Here is a 19,448-nt window from a genome sequence, read left to right as displayed (position 1 = left end):
TGAATAGATGGTGATGTCACTAACTGAGCCGGGGAATTATAGTAGAACAGAGACCTGGATTTGTAGGCATGTCATTCAGGATTTATTTGGAATGGTATGGGAATGCCTTTTTGGGAGAGGCTTCCGAAAAACTATTAACTGTGAACCTTTACACCTACTGACAAGCTAGCGTTCCTCTTTAGAGTTCAAGCTAAAGAGGACCTGTATGCAATATGGTTTTAAATGTGCCTAGGTTAATACAGACAATATGCCAGTTGACATTGTTTTCATATGTAGACAGAAATTGCTGGCATATTAGGTCACGCAGGCTTACATTCCAATGAAATACATTTCATAGTGGGCCTGATCTATATGTAAGTAAAATACCCAAAGCAGCAAGAAAAATCCAACCATAATAATTTCTGAAGACATGGGAGAGGAATAATGAGTAGGTTCAATCTAGGACGGTTGGGTTTGGAGATTCATGAAACATAAAGATACAGTTCTAGAGTTTAGGAGTGGTACCTAAAGGTGAATTAGCCTCGAGATAAACTGAGGACCTAGAAGAGAAGATGGTCAAGGATGGAGCTTGGGCAGCTGCAAAGTATTCAGGTCACTGAGGACATAGAAGCTCAGCGATGTGGTACCTGTATTTGTGTATCACTTCTGTCATGAAAATGTGGGCGCCTTCAGACGAGTGAGTTGTGTTGTTCCAGTGCTTTGTGATTCAGTTTGACCTAATTCTGGTGCCACAGTGCTCTCATTGATTAAGGCTGTTCAGAGCTACCCAAATACCCTTGTTGGATTACACAGTTCAGCAGTTCATTCACCTTATGGATGTTGATCATATGAGACATATTTTCTTACTTCTGTGTAAGGCCTTTTCTAGGTATTGGGGGACAGGCATAAAGATGTCCAAGAAATTGTCTCTGATCCCCTCTCTCCAACAGTTTACAATGTGGTTCATGAAATCCTAACTCTAAAAATAAAGCAAGAAGTGAGCAGTGACAGGTAATAGAGGCAGTCTCTGTGAAAATGAAGTAGGCAGAGTGATCTCAGGGCAGAAAGGCCAGGGAATTCAAGCAGTATGGAGAGTGAGCTTATCCTTTTTATTTGTTTATTTATTTTTGAGAGAGAGAGACACACAGATCATGAGTAGTGGAGGGGCAGAGAGAGAGGGAGACACAGAATCCGAAGCAGGCTACAGACTCCGAGCTGTCAGCACAGAGCCTGACACAGGGCTCAAATCCACGAACTGTGAGATCATGACCTGAGCTGATGTCGGCCGCTTAACCGACTGAGCCACTCAGACACCCCTAGCTTATCCTTGAAGGTAGGATACAATTTGGGTAGTCAGAATAGAGAAAGGCATCTTTTTAAATAGTGGTTCCAGCACTAACTAGCTATGACATTAGGTCTCAATCTTCTTGAGACTCGATTTATGTGTAAAATAATAAAAATAACTGCTTCACTTCTTATGGTTGTTGTGAGGATCAAAGTAATGCTTGTATTTAAAATACTTTTGGGGGTGGGGCACCTAGTGGCTCAGTTGGTTACGTCTGACTCTTGATTTTGGCTCAGGCCATGATCTCCTGGTTTGGAGTTCAAGCCCTGTGTCAGGCTCTGCACTGGCAACGTGGAGCCTGCGTGGGATTCTCTCCCGCCCCTCTCTCTCTGCCCCACCTCCTCTCTCGCAAGCACGTACTCTCTCAAAATAAAGAAACTTAAGACATTTTTAAAAAATTAAAAATAAAATATTCTTTTTTTTTTTTAAAGTAGGCTCCATACCCAATGTGCAGCTTGAACTCACAACCCTGAGACTGCGAGTTGCATGCTGCACGGACATGCAGCCAGGCACTCCTGAAAAACTTTTTAAAGTATAAAGTTCAATACAAAAACAAGATATGTTAGATAATTCGAGTAATTAGATAATTCAGAAGGTTGACAATATAAGAACTGGGATGATGGCTAGAGAGAACAGCAAATGGAAACGTCTGTTCATAATCTTAAATACAGATAGCTACCCAAATTAATAGTGGTTATAAACAATGTAGTAGAGGCTTTTCTTAAGGCAAAACCTTAGTACTGTCCCTCCACCTAAAGTACCCCTTGATTCTTCTATCCTATAGAGTAGACCACAAACTCCAAGCTTTAGAAGCACAGTTTAAAGAACTGGACTTCACCAAGGATAGCCTGACACAGAAATTTGAACATCATAGCAAGGCTTTGGCAAGCCAGGCAGCCCACGATGAGCTGTGGACAGCAGTTCTGGCACTCAAGTGAGTATCCAATGAGAAATCAGTGGAATCTCGTGGCTTTGTGAGAGCTTGCAGTGGACTTCTTAAACTTGAACTTCTTAATATGATTCTAACAATGGATTGTGAAAAATCATATTTTCTTAGGTTAATTCATTCAAAAAAGATTAATTTGAGCACCTGTTGATACACCAGCACTGCTGTACACATCCCATCACAGACTCTCTTGCTTGCCAATGTCTTACTAATACAGAGATGGATGGCATAATTCCCTGCCATTGAGAAATATGTAGTATGAGTGGCCTGAGAACTAAGCTATCCAATGTAGTTCAGTGTAGTATTTTCCAAAAATACAACAGCTTTTAGTGGTTTGTATCCTAAAAGAATTCATTAGATGTTTGTACATGGAGTTCCACTGCTCAGGAAGCTCTCCACATGTTTTGTAGATTCACTTCAATGGAACTGAATATTTTATACAGTTACGTCATGGATGTACTCATCTGCTTGCACACTCGTGTGCTTGAGAAGCTGCCAGACCTGGTGAGAGGTCTTCCCACCTTAGCCTCTGTCCTAAGACGCAAAGTCAAGAACCAGCGCATTAGAGGAGTGTGGGAGTCTGTCCTGGAGGAATGTGGGCTGGAAGAAGGAGATGTCACAGCACTCTGTACCTTCTTTATTGCATATGGTAACAAGGCAGAATACTATGTTGCTAAGGTGAGGCAGATGTATATCAGAGACGTCACTTTCCTGATCACTAACATGGTGAAGAACGAGGCTTTGCAGGACGGTTTGCTCAGGGCTGTGCAGGTCATTGAGAGGGGGAAAGCAGTGAGGGCCCCTGAGAAGCAAACGTCCCCCTTAAAAGAGCTAATCCCAATAGTCAAAAACTAACTTTACTCCATGACCAAGGGATTCTACTTCTAGTAGTTTATCTTGCAAATGGGGGGTAGGGAGGGAAATGTAAGTACAATTTACTATACACCTAGTTTTATAGCAAGAGTGAGTGGAGACTTAAACAAAATATCATGAATTGATACAATGAATACTTTCCATGCAGCAATATAAGAGAATAAAGAAGCTCTTTGTGTAACTGCACAAAGATATAGAGCTATCACCAAGATGTGTTGTTTTAAAATATTTCCTATATATTGTTAAGTGGGGGAGACAAGGGCAAAAATGAATATTTACACGCACACATGCACACACAAGCTAATATACCCATACACTTCATAAGCTTCTTCTGGTGAAATACATTAGAAAATGGTAACTTTGGCTGTCTCAGGGGGAAAGAAATGAGGCTAGGGGTCAAAGGTAGGAGGAATTCTTTTCACTGTTAAAGAACGTACTGTTTTGCACATTTTGAATTTTGAGCCATGTGAATGCACTGTATATTAAAAGATAAAAAAAATACAAACACCTAATATATATTGTATGTTGTACATTTTCTTTGGTACAGTACTATGGTGATTTTATGCTGGAAAGGGAACTCTAATACATTGATTATATATTAAAATATTTATTGAACATCAAATGCCATGTGGTAGGTGCTGTGAATTAACAACATTTAAAAATGTGAAGCCTGGGGCACCTGGGTGGCTCAGTCGGTTAAGCGGCCGACATCAGCTCAGGTCATGATCTCACAGTTAGTGGGTTTGAGCCCTGCGTCAGGCTCTGTGCTGACAGCTAGCTCAGGGCCTGGAGCCTGTATTCAGATTCTGCATCTCCCTCTCTCTCTGACCCTCCCCTGCCCGTGCTGTCTCTATCTCTCAAAAATAATAAAAACCAGAAAAAAAAATAAAAAAATTAAAATGTGAAGCCTGTTGTTCAGGTAAATGTCAAGTGCTTATGCTTTGAGAGGTACAAATTCAAACTTTTTTTTCCTAATGTTTATTTTATTTTTGAGAGAGAGAGAGAGAGAGAGAGAGAGAGAGAGACAACAGTGCAAGCAGGAGAGGGGCAAAGAGAGAAGGAGACACAGAATATGAAGCAGGCTCCAAGCTTTGAGCTGTCAGCACAGAACCTGACATGGGGCTTGGACCCCTCATCTGCAAGATCATGACCTGAACAAAAGTTGGACATGTAACTGACTGAGCCACCCAGGCACCCTGGGAGATACAAATTCAGATCAACCAGAATGAGGTACCACTCTGGAAAGATGTTAGGCAGAGGATTCGAAGTAATACAAAATGATATTACCTTGCTGTCTCCCTCTTGAAAATAAGCCATGAGACACAGCAGCTTACTGGGTAGATAAATGCACTCAATGTTGAGGTACCTGGTTGGCTCAGTTGGTAGAACATGTGACTCCTGATCTCAAGGTTGTAAGTTTGAGCCCAACATTGCCTGTGGAGATTACTTAAAAATAAAATCTTAAAAACCATGCCTTGTAAGGAAGATGAAAAGGGAATTTCTCTGTCAGGCTCATTTAGTCTACTATTTTCAGTTGGTCAAAGTTTGTTCTGTGGGGAGTGACCCACCCCCCCATATTTCCAGGATGCACCTTCTAAGCCCTCCCAGCAGTCAGATGGAGGCCAGTGCCTGCACTGTTTAGAGCAGTGTTTTACTGGAATCCAGAAGTGATAGGATGAGCCAGAGATTCTAGAAATGAAACTGGTCAGCTCTAGACAGAGCTAGGGACTGTGACTGTGGATCCAGAAAGTAAACAAGGCCAAGGAAATCTGAAGAAGTACATAAAATGTACCCATTATACCTGACATAAGTACCTAAACATAGAAATCAAAATGCAGGGGTGCCTAAATGGCTCAGTTGGTCGGGCATCCGACTTTTTTTTTTTTAACATTTATTTATTTTTGAGAGACAGATCATGAGCAGGGGAGGGGCAGAGGAGAGGGACACACAGAATTAGAAGCAGGCTCCAGGCTGTCAGCACAGAGCCTGACACGGGGCTCAAACCCACAAACTGTGAGATCATAACCTGAGCCAAAGTTGGACACTTAACTGACTGAGCCACCCAGGTGCCCCTGGGCATCTGACTTTGAATTTTGGCTCAGGTCATGATCCTGGAGTCATGGGATCCAGCCCCATGCGGGGCTCCTCACCTAGCAGAGAGCATGCTTGAGATTTTCTGTCTCTCTCCCTCTGCCCCCTCCCCTGCTCGCTCGCTCTCTAAAAATAACACAAAAAATCAAAAGGCAAGAGTTAAATAGTAAGCATAAAAACCAGTATCACTAGGCAATGTATGATTGGTTGAGTTCAGGAGGGTTATCACTATGTGATTGAGAAATATTTCCTGGAAGAAGTACATTGAATTGATCCTTCAAGTAGGCAAAGCAACAAAGAAACGCATTAGAATGAATTAAGATTTCAAACAATGGCCTGAAAGCACAAGATTTCGATGACAGGGAATAGATCCTGGTTTAATGTTTAATAATGGGAGATTCCACAGGACCTATTAGCCTGGAATTCGAGGCTAAGGTGTTGATATCACAGACAACTGGATGACAAAAGTTTCTGAATTCTCATTAAACAAAACAAAAGCTCTCAAAGCTCTCTAACCAAAGACCTACAACCTCCTTGCTTTGGCTCTATCTGGAAACCATGTCCCACCTGAATGACCTCAGCAAACCAAAAGACCTTAAAGACTATATTCATACACAGTGATTTTGAGGAATGTATGTAACATTCCTCAAAAAACTCAGGCCTTGATTTTGTTGTTCCTCAAAAAAATTTCTTATTGTGGTAAAATACACATAAAGTTTGCCATCTGAACCATTTTTAAGTGTATAGTTCAGGGGCGCCTGGATGGCTCAGTCAGTTAAGCATCCAGCCTCAGCTCAGGTCAGGATCTCATGGTTCCTGGGTTCAGACCCCTCATTGGGCTCTGTACTGAGAGCTTGCTCAGAGCCTGGAGCTTGCTTCAGATGCTGTGTCTCCCTCTTTCTCTGACCCTCCCCTGCTGGCACTGTCTGTCTCTCAAAAATTAAAAAAATAAATAAATAAATAAAACAAAAAAACAACCTGAGTGAAATGGAAAATCATTAACTAGCTGTTTTGGCTTCTGTAAATTGCTTTGTGAATGCATCTCCCCGTTCACTGTTCTGACTTAACTGCATGGTAACTGCTAAAACATTGAGATAAAAGCCTATGTAGCTCCCTGTTAGTTATCAGAAGGTATAATTTCTGCCTCCTTGCTAAGCGCAACCCAACCCCTTTTACTAAGACCTGGCAAAGACAGAGTTAACTGATGAGAAATTGTCCCCATCTCGCGATATCTTAGATGTCTAACTATGATTGGTTATTTTATTTATTTTTTTCCATAATATTTTATTGTCAAATTGTTTTCCAATGATTGGTTATTTTAAAGGGAGGGAGAGACTTGGAGTGGTGGGTTCCCACCAAAGATGGCGTTTGTGTACTACAAGGTAATTGGCTACCACGGATTGTAATTGGTTCACTAAATGATGTGTTCTGTCCATATAATCTCACTGCTGCCTTTGAGGCCATTTTCTGCTCCTTAACACCAGGGAGATCAGGTTTGGCCCGGCTGTAATAAAAGCATGCGGCTGTAAATAAATAAAATCATGCCTTGCTTCTATTCTGTGTTGGTGGTCTTTTCGTAACTACCCGGCAACAGTGGGTACTAGCCCTGCGTTGGACTCTGGACTGACAGCTAGCTCAGAGCCTGGAGCCTGCTTCAGATTCCGTATCTCCCTCTATCTCTGACCCTCCCCTGCTCTCGCTGTCTCTCTCTCTAAAAAAAAAGTATATAGTTCAGTGTATTATATACATTCATAATTTTGTGCAACCATCACCACCATCCATCTGAAAACAAACTCTGTACCCATTAATCAATAACTCTTCCAGGCCCTGGCAACCATCATATTTTCTGTCTCTTGGCTTGGTTCTTAGGTACTAGGTATTAGTCTACTTAATCCTCTCCGTTTTCCTAGTCAAAATCTACTTTTTGCATAGAATCCAATACAGTAGGATTCAATACAATAAGCACAAGAACAAATAACCAAAGTGGAAAAACTTATTTTAAAATGCATAAGATGTTAAACACTTTTTTGCCTTCTTTGTGATTGATTGTTCTAGATTGTAATTTATTTAATAAGACAAGAATACACCATAAATGATGCACGTGACAGCTAAGCCCCAGGATCCCAGGCCGCCTTGCAGTTTGTTTTCCAAGCTCTTATGAAACCACTATAGAAATGTAAACATGGATGGAAATGAATATGGACACACTAATGCAAAACTTGACTTTAAATGGTACATATTTTTTCCCCCTCATTCTTGAAGCCCCCGCCCCCGTCCCTTTCACTTGTTTTTCTGTAGAATCTTTTGTTCCAAGAAATGGATATCGATGTTGATACTTAGTAATGAGTCTTGGATGGCCGATGGTCTGGCCGCACTAGTGAGGAGACGACTTTGAAGACAAGGAACGTGGCGGGCAGCATGTATCAGCTTCCTGTAGGAACTGCCTAGATCCTGTGTTGTCTTGTGAAACCCTTTCACCCTTTTGCCCTGGGCAGGCTTGCAGTCTTGGAGGCATTAGCCTGCTGCAGCCTCCTTTCCCAGGCAAAGTAATCATACACAAACTCAGTCTTCGCCTTCGGGCACAGAGGTCGGTTTTGGACAACACTTAGAAAGGAAGGCAATCCTAAAACAACCTATCTCTGAACCTCAGACTGAAGAAGGGGTGGGTTATAGAAGAAAGTGTCAGGGCGCGTTCAATTGTAGCAAGTTTGCGGATTCTCTGACCACAACGTTTCTAGATCAACCTCGGAGATGCCTTCCTCAGAACTCTAGAAAGAGACCAAAAAGCCTTGGTACAAGATAGCAGAAACAGAAAAGTAGTCTGAGGAGTAGAATTTTAAAACGCAGAGGGAAAATTTTTTTAATGACTGTTGGTTCTTTAATTCCTATTGAGGTTTCCCTTTTTCTGCCAGAGACCAATCTCGCTACCTCCCGGGTTTCCGCAGCCTCCGGGCGCAGAAAGCTCTAGGGATGGATGGTCGGATATCCCTCCAGCCGGAGTAAAAGAGACTGCAGCGCAAGGGGCGGGCCCTATGCTGGGCGTGGCGGGGCGGGCGGGGGCGAGCGGGGCGCACAGGACCCGGAAGTCCCACCCAGCCGAACGTCAGATGTTCTCTGGCTAGGAGGGCTCGTTTGGGTGAACGGTTGTAATGTTATTAGCCCTTGTCGGGTTGCGACGGCACTGCTGCAAACATCAGGCTTTTTGGCTGGCCGAGGAAAGAGGAGTGTGGTTTGAGGGCGCCGGGAACCCGCTGCAGGTTCACGAAAAATAAGACGCGGGGCCTCGAGTGCTGCCGCCACAGCTACAGTAAAACGGAAGTCCTGCTCCCGCGCAGCCCAGCGTCTGGGCGGAAACAGCGTTTTTTCCGGAGTTGAGGCCCGGAAGCTTCGCGCCAGGGCGGCCTCGGGGTTGGCTGCGCTTAGGTAAGGGAGCACCCTCAGCTGGTAAGGGGGGGCGGGGGGAGGGGAATTTGGCGCGTACCTGCCGCCGTGCGGGAGGATTGGAGTCCGCAGTCCGCCTTCCAAAGGCTGTGTGACCTAGCCTCGGTGCTGGCTAGGTCTCCTGACGCTAACGTTCGTTTCCTTACCCGACGTTTGTCTGAAACGTGGGCAAATACGCAGCCTTCCTGGGTAGTACTGTTTACTTGGATCACAGAGTGTCCTTTTACTTGAGGACGCTGTGTGGTGTTCCCAGTCTCCGAATTCTGATACGCAGCTGGGCATAATATTTAAACACAGCTGTGGATTTCCCTTCTTCGTCGTCGGGACGGAAGTGAGATTCTTTCTCTTTCAGGTATTGATGCTGAATATGCCTTTTTAGCATATTAAAATGGCTGTGCCCCAAAACGGCATCCCTTCCTTGTCGGAATGCCAGTGCCGCATCTGTGTGGAAATCCTAATCGAGCCCATAACACTGCCTTGTAACCACACGCTCTGTAATCCCTGCTTCCAATCGACTGTCGAGAAGGCAAGTTTATGCTGTCCTTTCTGTCGCCGCCGGGTTTCTTCCTGGGCCCGGTATCACACACGAAGAAATTCTCTTGTCAACATGGAACTGTGGGAGACAATCCAAAAACACTATCCAAAGGAATGCAAGCTTAGAATCTCCGGGCAGGAATCAGAGGAGATCGGTGAGTAAAACCGGGCGTGAGTGTGGGAAAAATCAAAATTCTTTAAAAAGTGAATTACCACTAATCCATTTTCGAAAAGGATTAAAAAGAAACCAACTCATATTTGTTTAATTTTTTTTCCTTGGGTGGAAAAGTTTTTTTTCTCTTTGGGTATCATGGGCCCCAAAATGTTGATTGAAGTCGATAGCAAGATTGTGTTCATTGTAATAATGCCCGGCTGCGTTCAGTTGGTGTTTGTTGGGTTAAAAATGAAAACAAACAAACCCGCAAGAGAGGCCCACATAGAACCTTCAGTGATATGAAAGTTACCGAAATAGTCACAGATCCGCGGTAATCAATCAGAACAGCAAAATGAGACATAGAAAGTACAGGATTGCTGTGGTACTGTTTGATTTTCATGTATTTTCTTTAGCCTACTTAACTGTACATCTCCATTTATTTAACTCTTCTCTTAAGCATGCAGACCAAAAGAGCTTTCAGTGACCAGTTCCATCTAGTTCAGTCACTTTTATTTAAAGCCCTCCACCCCTAGACTGGGCAGCTGGGTACCCCAAACTGAACATTTGACTCTGGCACGCTTAGGTGATCCACAAGCCATGCAGTGTCTTGTCTAGGCTTTGAATACGGTGCCTGCGCTCTGGTGTACTTGCCTTTTTGGGGGGGAATTACCTTTATTGTGGTAAATATGTATAACTCATTTGCCATTTTAATGATATTTTCAACAGTAGTTATACTTGATTAAAACAGCTTTATTGCAATATTCACACACAGAACTGATATATTTACGTTGTCCAATTCTGGGGCATCGGGCTGGCCCAGTGGGAAGAGGGTGTGACTCTTGAGGTGATGAGTTCAAGCCCCTTGTTGGGTGTAGAGATTACTAAAAAAAATAAATAGACACTTAGGTGTACAATTCAGTGGGTTTGTTTTTTATATCAGTTTTTTCAAAATTGTGGTAAAATATATATAGCATAAGATTTGCCAGTGTAACCATTTTAAGTGTACAGTTCAGCGGCATAAATTATCTTCACAGTGTATAACTATCACCACTGTGTTTCCACTTTTTCATCCCCCAGATTCTTTAACCATTAAGCAATGATCCTCCATTCGTCTCCTCCAGATTTCTGCCCCAAGTTTCTATGTACTTTGTCTCCATGACTTTGCTTGTTCTAGATTTCATATAAATGCATTCATACAATATATGATCTGTTGTGTCTGACTTCTTTCAGTTAAATGTTTCTGAGGTTATTAACTGTTGTAGCATCGCTTCTCGGCCTTTTGGCTAAGATCAAATGTAGTAACAGTTGTAGCATACATCAGTATTTCATTCCTTTTTAGAGCTGAATAACTTTTCATTTTATGGATTATATTTTGTTTAACCTTCTTGCATTGATGGACAATTGAGTTGTTTCCACCTTTTGTCTATTTCAAGTAGTGCTGGTAAGAATATCATGTGTTGTATTTGAACATCTTCCCGGTTCTTTTGTGTATGCACCTAGAAGTGGAAGTGTTAGATCATACAGTAATTCTAGGTTTAGCTTTTTGAGGAACTGCTAAACTTTTCCCTGGTGCTGTGCTATTCTGCATTCTACTTACAATGTATAATGGTTCCAGTTCCTCCAATCCTCACTAACACTCGTTATTTTCTGTTTTTTTTTTTTTTTTTTTTAATAGCCATCCTACAATGAGAAAGAATGAAATCTGGCCATTTGTAGGAAAGTGGATGGACCTCGAGGGTCAGGCAAAACAAGTCAGGCAGAGAAGGACAGAAACCATATGTTTGCACTCATAGGTCTAACAGGAGAACAGGAGAAACCTAATGGAGGACCAGGGGGAGGGGAAGAGGGAAAGAGAGTTGGGGAGAGAGAGGGACGCAAAACCTGAGAGACTGTTGAATGCTGAAAACTGAGGGTTGAGGGGGGAGGGGGGAAAAGAGGTGGTGGTGATGGAGGAGGGCACTTGTGGGGAAGAGCACTAGGTGTTGTATGGAAACCAATTTGACAATAAACTATTTAAAAAATAAATAAATAAAATAAATAGCCATCCTAGTAGGTTTGACATGGTATCTTAGTATCTGTGTTTTTTAAATTGTGGTAAAATATGCATAACAAAATTTACAGTTCCTACCTTTTTATTAGTATTTATTTTTGAGAGAGCACAAGCAAGGGAAGGGCAGAGAGAGAGGGACAAAGGACCTGAAGCAGGCTCTGCGCTTACAGGCTGACAGCAGTGAGCCCGACATGGGGCTCCATCTCACCAACTGCGAGATCATGACCTGAGCTGAAGTCAGATGCTCAGCTGAGCCACCCAAGTGCCCTCGATTCCCATTGTTTTTAAGTGTACACTAAAGTGGTGTGAAGTACAGTCACACTGGCGTACAACCATCACCACCGTCCATCTTCAGAACGTTTCATCTTCCTAAACTGAAACTCCATACACATTAAACAATAATTACCCAGTTCCTTCTCCTTCCAGACCTTTTAACTATAATTATACTGTCTCTATGAATTTGACATTAGGTATCTCATCATCGTAAGTACTTGTCTTTTTTTTTTTAATTTTTTTTAATGTTTTATTTTTTGATACAGAGAGAGACAGAGCATGAGAGGGGGAGGGGCAGAGAGAGAAGGAGACACAGAACAGGAAGCAGGCTCCAGGCTCTGAGCTAGCTGTCAGCACAGAGCCTGACGCGGGGCTCGAACCCACGAACGTGAGATCTGACCTGAGCCGAAGTCGGAGGCTTAACCGACTGAGCCACCCAGGCGCCCCAGTACTTGTCCTTTTGTATCTGGTTTATTTCACTTAGATGTCTTCAAAGTTCATCCATGTTGTGGCATGTATTAGAATTTCATTCCTTTATATGACTAAGTAATAGTCCATTGAATGTATTTACCACATTTTGTTTATTCATCGGTAGACACTTGGGTTACTTTCACCTTTGGCCGTTGTGAATAATGCTGTTGGATACATTGATATACAAAATTTTTTTTTTAATCCTGCTTTCAACTCCTTTGAGTATGTACCTAGAAAAGAATTACTGGGTTATATGCTAATTCTATGGGTTTGTTGCTTTTGTTTTTGTTTTTTTAGGAACTGCCATACTTGTTTCCATATGCTGCACTGTTTACATTCCCACCAGCAATATGCAAGGACTTGTATTTTTCCGCATTTTTGTCAGCACTTTGTTACTTTCTTACTCTCTGGTATTTTTTTTTTTAATAGAGCCATCCTAATGAGTATGAGATGCTGTTTCATTGTGGTTTTGATTTACATTTCCCTATTGACTAATGATGTTGAACATCTTTTCATGTGTTTATTGACCATTTGTATATCTTCTTTGGAGAAATCCATGTGTTTATTGGCCATTTGTATATCTTCTTTGGAGAAATCTTTATTCAGGTCATTTGCTTATTTTTAATTGGTATATTGGTATATTTGTGTTTTGTTGTTGCTTATTTTTAATTGGTATATTTGTATATTTTCTGGATGTTAACTGTTTTTTTAATAACATTTAATTTAATTAAAAATTTTTTTAAATTTTTGATAGAGAGACAGCATGATCAGGGGAGGGTCAGTGAGGAGGGAGACACAGAATACGAAATAGGCTCCAGGCTCTGAGCTAGAGGTCAGCACAGAGCCCGACACAGGTCTCGAACCCACGAACTGTGAGATCATGACCTGAGCTGAAGCTGGATGCTTAACCAAATAAGGGTTCAGTTTTTTTTTTGTTTTTTTTTTCATGTGGATGTCCGGTCTACTGCTGTTTGTTGATAAGATGGCTGTTGTAAAGTTTTTAGGTATTAAGTCTGATGTCTGGACTTCCCCAACAACGGTTTCTGTTAATTTTGTTCCTATGAATCATCCATATTTTCTTATTTCTTTGTATGCCTTGTGTTTGTTTGTTTGTTTGTTTTAGAGAATTGGACATTTGAATGTTACAGTATGATGATGCTGAAAGCCAGATTCTTCCCTTTCCCCAGAGTTTACCTTTTTTTTTTGATTGTTGAAGTCCTTCAGTTTGTTTGCTAACTTTCCCAAACTATTTTTGCAAAGACTATATACCTCCTTCTGTGTGGTCACCTAAGTCTCTGTGCCTTAACTTGTGTTCAGTTAGTGTTTTGACAGAGTTCCTTGAATGTCAGGAGCTAAAAAACAACAAAAAGAAATGAAACAAAAAGTACCTTTTTGTCTTGGAACATGGGCTCAGTGCCGAGATGGTCCTTCAACACTTAGCCAGGCTTGCACTGAGCCTGGGGATCAGCCCAAGGTGAAAGTTTGGAGTCTTCTCACGTGTCTTCCAACATGTGTCTTGCCCTGGGTATCCTGCACGCCCTCCAGAACTAGGGACCAGTGGCCCATTCTGGGAATGTGGGTTTCCAGCTTCAAGATTGCGGCTGTACTGAGGAGGAAGTAGGGAGAGCGTAAAAATGGGATGAAACTTTCCTACTATTTTGAAGTTTCCTTTTTCTTGGTTTATCATTTTCTTGGTTGCTGTTAACCTTTGATTCTTTTCCAGAACTTGACAATATTGGCTCTGATAGTTTCTGCTTGTTTTTTAATCCCGTGGCAGGATGAGAGCTTGGAACTGCCTGCTCTGCCGTTTGCTCACAGCACTCCATCAGCCTTGAGTGCTTTACCACTAAAATTGTTATTTTCAAGAATGCCCTTGTGCTTGAAATTCTGCACATTCTGTTCTGAATAAAGTTATTTTCTTTGAGGGAGATATTTGGAGCTCTCAGTGCTTCTGGCCTGTTTCCCTGGATAAAATCTGAGTCAGTGCTCTAGAGCTGGAGGCCGAGATGATGGCTGCCTTCTCTCTGTGAACAGGCTAGTAGGCAGACTTAGTAGCCTCCAGTATTTTCGGCTTACCTGCCCTAGAACCTTTGCCCTCTGAGTGAGCTGTGATGAGGGCGATGGGACCCCAGTATTCTCTGCCTGCTGTCTGTTGGGGTAACGTTTCTCTTCTGCGAGTGGGAAGCGGATGGAGGAAGGGAGACGAGTCTCTCAGGTCCACTCACCTGGAGTTCAGCCTCTGCAGCAGTGAGCTAGGAGGGATAAATTCTGGCAGTTCCTGCCTCCCGGAGGGATGCTGCAGCTCTTCTCCAGGACCTCAGGAGGCTGGGAGCCCTGCCTTGGCCACACCCACTTGGAGTAGAGCCTCCTCCTTATGTGGCTCAAGTGCCACAGCTTCTCACTTTTCTTACTGAGATTTAGTAAACATTTTTTGGAATTTTTATTTTGTTTGCTGTATGCTCATAGGGCAATTTCAAGGGACTTTATATGATCAGTTATTTATACCTTTCTCCAGTTCTGGTTGTTTTGTTGAAAAACAGGTCTGCATGGGCACCTGGGTGGCTCAGTGGATTAAGCCTCTGATTTAGGCTCAGGTCATGATCTCGAGGTTCATGGGTTCACGCTCCATGTCAGGCTCCATGCTCATAGCTCAGAGCCTGGAGCCTGCTTCAAATTCTGCCTCCCTCTCCCTCCCTCCCTCCCTCCCTCTCTCCCTCTCTCTCTCTCTCTCTCTCTCTCTGCCCCTCCCCAACTCTTGCTCGCTTTTTCTTAAAAATGAACATTAAAAATTTTTTTAAAAAAGAGAGAAAGAAAAACAGTTCTGCAGATCTCACTTTACTGTTCTGGAAGTTGATCCTTCTTAGTTTTTCTGTAAAATTTTTTGAAATATATTATACATACAAAAGTTTACTGCAGTTCAGTGAATATTCAAAGTGAAAATGTTTATTTAACCAGCATTCTGGTCAAGACCTAGAACTTTATAAGAACTCCTAGGTCCTCCTGGTGGCCCATTGCAGTCTCTGTTTGCTCACCATTTCTGTAACTACTGTTCTGATGTATAACACCATAGATTGCTTTTACCTTTTTCTGGACCTTTTTTAAAAAATGCTCTCTTCTGGGGAGCACCTGGATGGCTCTGTCAGTTAAGTGTCTGACTTTTGATCTCAGCTCAGGTCTTGATCTCAGGGTCAAGAGTTAAAGCCCTGTATTGGGCTCTGTGCTGGGCATGAATCCTACTTGAAAAAAAAAGGAATCTTTGGGTGCCTGGGTGGCTCAGTTGGTTAAGCATCTGACTTGGACTCAGGTCATCATCTCACAGTTCATGAGTTCGAGCATCATGTTGGGCTCTGTGCTGACAGCTCAGAGCCTGAAGCCTGCTTCGGATTCTGTGTCTCCCTCTCTCTCTGCCATACCCCTGCTCACACTCTGTCTCTCTGTCTCTCTCAAAAATAAACATTTTTTTAAAAACCCCACAATTTATTAGCAAGGACTATAGTACTCAGGCAAAGTTGTCTTCCTAAGAGGGAAGAGATCTTTTAGGGTATTGCCTACAGGAAATTACATTTTCAGTGGTTAAAGGTTACATCTGTGGGGTTGAGGCTGAAGTTAGGATAGATATTAAATCTTGATTTACTGATGTGGGGCCTTAAGTGGCTCTATTATGGCTCTGTGTTTTTCTTTTTTCTTGTGTTTATTCCAGAGCCACTTTACTATTACTATTTATTTATTTATTTGTTATTTTAGAGGAGAGAGCACACATGGAGGAGAATGGCAAGAGGGCGCGAGAGAAATAATCTCAAGCAGGTTCCACATTCAGTGCAGAGCCCCACATGGGGCTAGATCCCACCACCCTGGGATCATGACCTGAGCCAAAGTTGGACATTCCACTGACTCAGCCACCCAGGTGCTCCCTGAAAAGCCATTTTAAATCTTTAAGTAAAAATTCAGTGTTGCCACCCAACACATTGTATAAGTAGCATTATAATAGGTATTTGTCCTGTTGTGTCTGACTAATTTCACTTAGCATAATATCTTCATGGTTCACCTTTGTTGTAGCATGTGTCAGAATTTCTTCCATTTTATGAAAATAATGTTTCACATTTTATTTATCCATTTATCTGTTGGTAAATGTTGGGATTACTTCCACCTTTGGTTGTTGTGTATAATGCTGCTGTGAACATTGGTATACAATATCTGTTTGAGTTCCTGCTTTCAACTCTTCTGAGTAGGTACCCAGAAAGGAATTCGTGGGTCCTATGGTAATTTTGTTTAATTCTTTTGAGCAACCACCCTACTGTTTTCCATAGTGGCTGTACCTTTTTACACTTCCACCCGCACAGCACAAGGATTTCAGTTTCCCCATCTCCTTGTCAATACTCAGTATTTTGTTTTATAATAGCCGCCCTAAGGGGTGCGAAGTGGTATCTCTTTGTGGTTTTGATTTGCATTTCCCTAATGACTAATGATATTGAACAGCTTTTTATGTGCTTGTTAGCCATTTGCATATTCTTTGGAAAAAATATGTCCTTTGCCCATTAAAAAAAATTTTTTTTAATGTTTTATTTATTTTTGAGACGGAGAGACAGAGCATGAAAGGGGAGGGAAAGAGAGAGAGGGAGACACAGAATCCGAAGCAGGCCTGACACGGGACTCAAACCCACAAATGTGAGATCATGACCTGAGCTTAAGTCGGAGGCTTAACCCACTGGGCCACCCAGGCGCCCCAGGGATTGCCCTTTTTTTTTTAACTGAGCTTGTTTTTTGTTCAGTTGTTGGAGTTCTCTATATATTCTTGATATTAATGCTTTATCAGATGTGTGATTTGCAGATATTTTCCTCCATTCAATGGTTGTCTTTTAATTTTCATAATATTTAGCTATTTTTATTCTTTATTAAGTGAACTCTTCTAATGATAAATGGAAACAGTTTTCCTTTCCCAGTTGCCTGTAATTGTTTAATGTTCACCATACCACCACCCACGTGCACTTGTGTGCACACACTCACACACACAGAATTTCTGAGAACTTTGTCCTCCACGGACCAAATTTGGCCCACATTTCTTTTTGTAAATGAAGTGTTATTAGGACAGAGGCGCTGTACTCATCTGTGTCAGTGATTGCTTTTGTGCTTACAGTGGCAAGAGCTAAATTACTGCAACAAAGGCTGCATTGCCCACCAAGCAGAAAATATTTATTATCTTACCCTTTCCAGAAAAAGTTTGCCCACCCCCTAAGCTGTCACATCTGATATTACACTGCCTCTCTATACAGACCCTGTCCTTTTTCATTAGAAATGCTATAATTAAGGTGCTTTCCCTCCTAGCTTCTTGGGCTTTGTTTCTAACCCCTACTAATTTTTCAGGAGCCTTACACTTCTCCCCTGTATTTCCCACTGTACTGTCTCAGATGAATCCTCCTCAACAGCTAAATTAAGAATTTAGTATACTTCTTTGCTACCAGTAATGGAGTCATATTCTTGTTTTTAGTATCTGTTGCAGAATTTGCAAACTACTGGCCTGCAAGCCATGTAAAGGCTACAAGCATATTTTCTGTTACCATGCAGTGCCAACATTTAAAATTTGGAGATGTTACATTAACATACAGATTTCTAAGTTGTCTTGAAAAAATCAGAGAATATAACAAGGACAGACCTAAGTGTCCTGGTGGCAGTAGTCAGCTGGAGTTGAGTAACAGCTGCCCTGTAAACAAGCAGTTGTGTTCTCTTTTTCTGGATTCAACTCAAGATTATTTTTTTCCTTCTTTGCATCTTAGTGTTTCTTTAGTCCTGTAGATTTGTTTGAAATGTCTGATGATCCTTGGTTTTGCTTTCATATTTTAAAATGAGGCCCTAAAATAAAGCTCCTTGTACATATATTGGCATTGGTGACTGGCAGACATTGAGGTTAAACCTGGCCCTTATGCTTCTCCATCCCTGAGTGCCAGATTTTAAGAAGGTTTTGCTTTGGGTCATTGCCTCTCGTATTAGCTGCACTGGCTCTGTCCAATTTCATTTCTTTAAAAAATAACTTTGATTGTGATATATACACTTGCCTACCAGCTAAGTAATCTGATTTAACAGACTATAAACTTTAGATTCCCTGTCCTCCATTCATTCACTCAGGTCTCTGTTGTGCCTTATGTTTTTGAGCCTGAGCTGCCTTTCAGGTATATGGGGCAAGTCTCCTTTGTCACCTTCCCTTCCACGGGTTGCATTTTTCTTCATTCTGCTATATAAATCACCTCTTTTATATTTATTGGCTTCCCATTTTCTAGACATTTATTAAAGTTTTTTGTTTACCGATTGACCCTCTTTGCTGTTGTTGGATTACTTCAAAAAATGCCTTCACTGTTATTTTAAGAGATTCTAGAGCAGGAGTTAAGTATATGTATTCATGTGCCATTTTGAACCAGGAAATCTCTGGACTTTTTTTTTTTTTAATGTTTATTATTTATTTTTGAGAGAGAGAGCAGAAGAGAGGCAGAGAGAGGGAGACACAGAATCTGAAGCAGGCTCCAGGCTCCGAGCTGTCAGCACAGAGCCCGATGTGGGGTGTAAACCCATGAACTGTGAGATCATGACCTGAGCCGAAGTCAGACCCTTAACCAACTGAGCCACCCAGGCACCCCTGGACTTATTTTTAAAAATGAATTCTGTAGAGAAGATACTGCTATAACTGTTAATAATCATACATTTGTTTTAATATTACATTTTCATGTTAATATAGATTTAACGGAAGACCAAAGCTAGCCATAAAATTCTGTGTTGCCTATATCGTTATTTTCTTCCTTGATCTCTAACAGTTGATGACTGTCAGCCAGTTCGCTTATTAAGTAAACCTGGGGAGTTGAGAAGAGAATATGAAGAGGAGATCAGCAAGGTAGGTACTAAATAGGCATTCTTTTTTGTTTTTAAGTTTATTTATTTATTTGAGAGACGGGGAGGAGCAGAGAGAAAGAGGGAGAATCCCAGGCAGCCTCTGCACTGTCAGCGTGGAGCCCAACACGGGATTTGATTTTATGAACTATGAGATCATGGCCTGAGTCATGAAACCAAGATTTGGTCATTTAACCAACTGAGCCACCCAGGCACCCTAAATGTTTATTCTTTTTCGGAAAAATTCTCTGCTGTGTTTTCCATTTTAGATTTTACAGACAGTTTTATGTGCTTGTATATATAATATGTATTGTAATATTATTAATTTTAATGTACTTTACAAAAGCTTTATTTTTTACAAGTTTAAAATAAGGTAGAAAGTAGTTTTAATTTATATATAATTTTATTATTTTTGTGA

At 41.6% G+C, this 19,448-nt stretch overlaps 2 protein-coding genes and 1 pseudogene across 2 annotated transcripts in view; all 3 read left to right on the top strand.

The window, feature by feature from the left end:
* Window positions 1–561: 561 nt before the first annotated feature.
* On the top strand, window positions 562–3,146 carry SMCO1 (single-pass membrane protein with coiled-coil domains 1). The gene is made up of 4 exons (XM_029938727.1): window positions 562–622; window positions 930–990; window positions 2,109–2,258; window positions 2,681–3,146. Exons 1-4 carry the CDS (start codon window positions 562–564, stop codon window positions 3,123–3,125), a joined length of 717 nt encoding a protein of 238 aa, XP_029794587.1. The 3' UTR covers window positions 3,126–3,146.
* A 5,167-nt stretch (window positions 3,147–8,313) lies between these two features.
* Window positions 8,314–19,448, top strand: part of RNF168 (ring finger protein 168) — a 29,005-nt gene continuing 17,870 nt past the window's right edge. Inside the window, exons 1-3 of the mRNA XM_029939534.1 lie at window positions 8,314–8,657; window positions 9,028–9,364; window positions 18,958–19,034. Coding sequence (XP_029795394.1) covers window positions 9,064–9,364; window positions 18,958–19,034 — 378 coding nt within the window. The 5' untranslated portion in view covers window positions 8,314–8,657; window positions 9,028–9,063. The remainder of the gene's footprint in view (window positions 8,658–9,027; window positions 9,365–18,957; window positions 19,035–19,448) is intronic.
* On the top strand, window positions 10,627–10,777 carry LOC115292982 (annotated as a pseudogene).

This window comes from Suricata suricatta, chromosome 5, assembly GCF_006229205.1.
Source record: "Suricata suricatta isolate VVHF042 chromosome 5, meerkat_22Aug2017_6uvM2_HiC, whole genome shotgun sequence".
NCBI lineage: Eukaryota > Metazoa > Chordata > Mammalia > Carnivora > Herpestidae > Suricata > Suricata suricatta.
The sequence above is the reverse complement of the archived record's forward strand: the minus strand, read 5'-3'. Positions and strand labels throughout refer to the sequence as shown.

What these genes read in the sequence shown, in the direction of transcription:
- SMCO1 (XM_029938727.1), top strand. Translation starts at nt 562, where the DNA reads ATGGAGCTTGGGCAGCTGCAAAGTATTCAGGTCACTGAGGACATAGAA. An exon ending in CATAGAAGCTCAGCGATGTG is followed by an intron (nt 623 to 929) that starts GTACCTGTATTT and finishes TCTCTCCAACAG; the next exon opens with TTTACAATGTGGTTCATGAA. An exon ending in ACAGCAGTTCTGGCACTCAA is followed by an intron (nt 2,259 to 2,680) that starts GTGAGTATCCAA and finishes CATGTTTTGTAG; the next exon opens with ATTCACTTCAATGGAACTGA.